A 5,836-nucleotide genomic window follows, 5' to 3' on the forward strand; every position below is an offset into this window, starting at 1 on the left:
AGTTACGTCTTTATTGGGAGAGGACTTGACGGATTATCTTAGCCTACGTGACTCCGACTTCATGAGACAATGAGCATATAGACAACAGACAGCGAATTAAATTAGCACTTTTATTTCCAACATGCGCCCATTCATGGCTGCATATTATTTAATTCACGCAAAGTTACGTCTTTATTGGGACAGGACTTGACGGATTATTTTACGTGACTCCGTGAGTTCATCTCAATTTCTTCGATCCAAGCTGCATAAACTGCATATCAGGCATTTATGTAATACAACTAATTTGTGCATTAATGACTACAGTAAATTAAGTACCCGTGCACGCCGTTGTTGTTGTCTTGTTTCCCCTCAGATGCGCTGCAATGGTGATCCTGCGCGCAATTCTCAAAACATCCACAAGATGGCGGCGTTTATCGGTGAATCCGATATCCGATTATTGTACAATGCTTAAATATTGGGAAAAATATTGGTAAATCGATATATCGGTTGATCTCTAGACGAGACCTGGTTGAGCTGCACTAGAGAAGGCAACGAGTGTTATCACTATGTCGAAGACACGCTAGCACTCCCAAGGCAGACAAACTTGAAGTTGTTACAATCATCCGGGTTTAAATCGCGCTCAAATTGATTTGATTTTGACGCAATATTTACACTGAAGCTCGCAGGTGGCTATGGTAAGAGGTGTGACATTTCCCGACCAGGCGCCGAGTGCTGCCAATTATAACACACACTGGCCCAGCTAACCAATCACAGCACATTTCGTATTTCAGAGGGCGGGCCTTCATTTGATACAGGAACTATTCGAGCAGCTCATGCCAGACTGGGGAGAGAGGTGTTGTAAATGTAAAAAATAATGTGTTTTTCGAACAACCTAGTATGAGAGCCTGTTCAAGTTGATTGAGAGAGGAAATACTGCAGTATATTGACTTAGAATGCCATATTTTACTGTCATGATGAGTGAATAGTCAAAAATACCACACTAAATAGTGACTAAACACGACCCCTTTTAATACATGTTAACCAGGAGTCACTCTCATTTATAAAATCGCAGCATCGTCTGATAAAATCAACATGACGTTACACTAAAGAGCAGCTATGCGGTTGTTTTGGCTATATTACTTTTTTGTCTCATGCAGCTAAAGTCGCACTCGTGTGTGAGACGCGGGAGCTGATGGCAGGGGCGGTGGATATTTGTGGCAGTCAATGTGGATATTGTGGATGAGTTCTTCTGTGTCATCACGTTCTATTAGTTCTACAGCTTCAGTTTCGGAACTTTCACGCTTAGTAACACATACAGCTGTTCCCTCACCACAGTGCAACAGTGAAAACGGACCCGTTTCAAACCGTGTCGCGTTCCGAACGTTGTTTAAGCGACATACACCGGTATTTTAAAAATTCATATCATAACAAAAATAAACACCGGTACTCGGTATGAACCGATATACCGCCCAGCACTAATCAAGACTTTGTAAAAGAGCATAATAGGACCCCTTTAAAGCTACTGTGTTCCTATAAACAAGACCTACTTTGCTTGATGACTCTCACTCAATCCAGAAATAGACTTTCATCAGGTATCACATTTCTGCTTTGTTCCAAAACTCAGTTGCAAACAAAAAAACTTACAAAACGTTATCCCATATAAAACAGGTCACAGAAACAAAGAGCTGCTCAGGGATCGAGGGAAAAGCAAACGCTGTCATTAAATCCTCGAAGGACAAAATCTGTGATTCGTGAAACTTGCTGGAAACTTGGCGACTAGCACTATTTTCAAAGACTTCTGTTGCGTAAACTACTTCTATGGTGCTTCTTGGCATTTTGGGACAAAATGGGACTACTTACTTGCCAGCCACATGTGCATTCTCGATAAAAGCAAATGCTGCCTCCAGTCCTTTGAGTTGGGCTACGGCATTTGAATCTGTTACAAATTTCTTGATAAGTCCAAGGTATTTGCCCCATTCTGGGCTCTTCTCGTCTTCTATCTTCTGGAAGAGCTTCAATGCTTCCTCGTATCCATTTAATCTCGCTTTCCAAATCTAAGGGAAACCGTAAGATCAATCATGACAACGAACAGCCAAATAAATGAGCTCGTGAGTTGATGTAACTGACCCACTTTCTTCAGAGCCTGCCATGTTTAACCACCATTATTCATAATACAGGACACATGAACTAAAGGTCAATATGTATATGAAATGCTTTATCATCCTGAGTGGTAATGTGCTATATATGCAAAAACTCTTAGTAAAAACAAAGTACCAGCTATTAAACTCATTTTTATCAAGAAACAAAGCAATTTAAAAATCTGTCAGATTGAACCAGAGAAGCACTATTCACTAGTACTACCATCTCACCCCGATTATCCCGCCTCTTTACTACAAGTTCCAGCAAGAATAAAAATGAATGAAAATCAGAAGGTATGTCGAAAAAAGCAACAACTGGCTGGAACGCATCATCTATCATGCAATCGTCCAATCAGTTTAAAATCGCAGGAAGATATCACATGTAAACAACCTGCCACCTAACATCACATTCACCTCAGGAAAGTTTTCCAGTAGCTAGTTAGTTAGACAAATTAACTCTAGAAAAAAAAACTTTATATACTATTTTCATGTTCAAAAGTTTGGGTTCAGTTAGTACATTTGAATTATTTTTTTTTTTTAAATGAACACTTGTTTAGCAAGGACGCATTAAATTGATAAAGTGACAGTAAAGACATTAATGTTACAAAAGACATCCATTTCAAATAAATGCTAAATTTTGAATTTCCTATTCAAAGTATCCCGAAAAAACATTGCTAAATGTTTTTGGAGCACCAAAATCAGCATATCAGAAAGATTTCTGAAGAATCATGTAAACTTTATATACTATTTTCATGTTCAAAAGTTTGGGTTCAGTTAGTACATTTGAATTATTATTTTTTTTAAATGAACACTTGTTTAGCAAGGACGCATTAAATTGATAAAGTGACAGTAAAGACATTAATGTTACAAAAGACATCCATTTCAAATAAATGCTAAATTTTGAATTTCCTATTCAAAGTATCCCGAAAAAACATTGCTAAATGTTTTTTGAGCACCAAAATCAGCATATCAGAATGATTTCTGAAGAATCATGCGACACTTAAGACTAAATAAGGTCTCCTCAAACTTCAGCATTACCATTAGAGGAATAAGTTACATTTAAAAATATTAACAGTTCATTTTAAAATCGAAACTTTACCATTTTAATTTTTTTAACAAATAAATGCCGACTTGAGAATAAGAGACTTATTTTAACAACATTAATTTTGAACAGTGTGTGTTATATTACATTTTAAACCTAATTCTATCAAATAAACATCTAAAAATGATTTTACAGCGTCCAGGATTTGCAGTGGTTTGGAGCAGAAACAACAGTTGAAACCTGAAACTTTCTTTTTATTAAAAACCTCAAAATGAGTTTTTGGGTGTAAGTGATGCAAAAACTTAACATGACTTTGTTGTGGCAACCATATGGCAAAGCGGTTGTTCACGTGTAAATGAGATTGCTGACAACATAGGCATTATACTGCCATAAAGACATTGCTTGTTTAATTCGGTGTTTTGGATGCATTCATCTATGAAGGCAACAATTAGGATGAGCGAACCTCTGACAGTTTAGTTCTACAACCACAAAAGCTGGTCTTCTTACACCATCAGGGGATTTTGGATGGGTCAAAATATAAAAGTAGCCGGGATCACTCACCTTGTGTTCACATTTCTGGTCGATGGGTAACTTCATCCATTCACTGTCATCCCCCATGGCTGTTTTCTGTCTTATCTATTCAACTAAAAAGGGGAAACTTTGGTTGCCCGCACAGTATACAAAGCAGAACAGAAAAAAAAAGTATATTGCAATCACACTAATTTTTACACTTCATCACAGCTTTCTGCCCTAAATATGTAAAAGTTACAGTTTTAGACAACAAATGCAGAATGTTAGAGTTTAATGTTAATTAGACATCTTTGAGCTTATCTGATGAATGCAACAACCATCTAAAGCTTTCAGAACAAATGTAATTAAGATGGCATGAGAAACTTGACCAGCTTGTCACAACTTTGTCATCCTCCACATGCATTTAAACAACAACCTCCAGTCAGACAGAAGAAATTCTTGATTCACTTCACAGCAAATGCACACATCATATAAATGTATGAATTATTATTATTATCATCCAGTTCTGCAGCCAAAGCAGAGCAACATCCACTAATGCATATCCCAGAAGAGGCTAGTTTCATATTACATATCGATCCGAGCCGAAAAGTAAATCCTTAAACACAAAAGCCCAGGCTAAGTGAGGAAAACGCAAAATATGCACACGATACGTGTAGAAGAATGATGCATGCAGAAACTACCGCCAATTCAGCCCGCCCAAAACAAACATAATAAGCAAACAAGGGCAGTTATACGCAATAGCATCCGTTTAAATGACTTAGCAGCATAAATAAAGATAAATGAAGTAGTTTGAGGGGGTTAAAAACGTTACAGTGGTTTGCAGCGCTTCACGTGTGAGAACACTATCGGGGTGCAGCAGAGCCGTTAGTGACCCGCAGCTGCTGTCGCTCGGGCCGTCGCGTTTAGCAGGATAACACGTTTAAATACGGTCCTACTTCAATCAGGACATAGCAAATCTACTCCTTACAGCCTTCTAAAACCATTACCGTGTATGGTTTGTTTAGCTTCGAAGTGTAAATATGGCTAAATTTAAATATACCGGTTAGCTGTTAGCACATACGCGGCCCTAGCTGACTGTCTGTTAGTCCTGCAACAGCTTAAACCATCACGAGATTCAAACAAATATCGCAATTTTCACAGCTTTTCCCAACAAACACAAGGCTTGAAACGTCTAAATTAATCCTTGCCGCCTCATCCAACCTGATATGCGACGATGAAATTAAAAACCCGACTCACACTATTGTTTGTCACAGATATAAAAGCGGCTTGATATTATTCAGTCCGTCACTAAAACTGAGGCCCTCAAATACAACGCAGCAACCTACAACGAGGCAGAAAACGCTTAAAATGGCTTTCGTGTAATAATCTCCGATCTCTCCCGATCATAAGTAAATATATCAATTTTAGTTACCTGCTTTTACAGAGGGAAGACAGTGCAATCTTCATCAGCTGGGACCAATATTTGGTCATTACTCTCAGGCTTTGAAACGCCTCCGAGGGCGGGGAGACAGAGGAGACGCCTAGCTTTCATTCAAACCACCTCTTCGTCTGTTATAGGCTGTACAGTGCATTTTTATGCTGTTAAACATGTTTTTATTCGATATGTAATGTAGTGTTTGAATATATTTGTGCATCAATAAAGTGAGCATGCAATTACAGAATGTTAGTGTTTAATCTTATATTGTCTAATGACGTTTTCATTAAAGAATACACTTTTGGCGGTGACCAACTTTGGGACATTGTCTTTAAGTAAAACAATTTCAAGACACACATATATACACTGTGTTGGGGGTAATATATTACAAGTAACACAAGTTACGTAATCAGATTACTTTTTTCAAGTAACTAGTAATGTAACGCATTACTTTTTAATTTACAAGAGAATATCTGAGTTACTTTTTCAGATAAGTAACGCAAGTTACTTTTTTTTTATCCAATTTATTGACTGACAGCTCTCCTGTCCCCATGTTGAGAGAAATCAGAAGATGTTACTGTAGTTATAAAATAAATATGAATATGCATTAATTCATCTCACTCACAAAAAATCACAGATTCAGTATTCCTCAAAATGAATAAAAATAATGCAACTCAGAAAATGACGCTAACCTGCAATAATTAAATGTGAAACAACACAAATATCCTTTAT

The 5,836-nt window shown here is 37.5% G+C and overlaps 1 protein-coding gene across 4 annotated transcripts in view; it reads right to left on the bottom strand.

The window, feature by feature from the left end:
- ckap5 (cytoskeleton associated protein 5) overlaps window positions 1-5,186 on the bottom strand; it is a 34,252-nt gene extending 29,066 nt beyond the window's left edge. For 3 of the 4 annotated variants that reach the window (XM_016258511.1, XM_016258504.1, XM_016258498.1), the window contains exons 1-3: window positions 5,102-5,186; window positions 3,721-3,803; window positions 1,840-2,033 (exon numbers count right to left, since the gene is read on the bottom strand). In XM_016258511.1, the coding sequence (XP_016113997.1) occupies window positions 1,840-2,033; window positions 3,721-3,777 (251 nt within the window). In that variant the 5' untranslated portion in view covers window positions 3,778-3,803; window positions 5,102-5,186. Of the gene's footprint in view, window positions 1-1,839; window positions 2,034-3,720; window positions 3,804-4,926; window positions 5,075-5,101 lie in introns of those variants that run through there. The other variant, XM_016258488.1, reaches the window with a different exon arrangement.
- Window positions 5,187-5,836: the final 650 nt, after the last annotated feature.

Source organism: Sinocyclocheilus grahami, unplaced genomic scaffold (assembly GCF_001515645.1).
Source record: "Sinocyclocheilus grahami isolate Dianchi unplaced genomic scaffold, SAMN03320097.WGS_v1.1 scaffold30.1, whole genome shotgun sequence".
Lineage (NCBI taxonomy): Eukaryota > Metazoa > Chordata > Actinopteri > Cypriniformes > Cyprinidae > Sinocyclocheilus > Sinocyclocheilus grahami.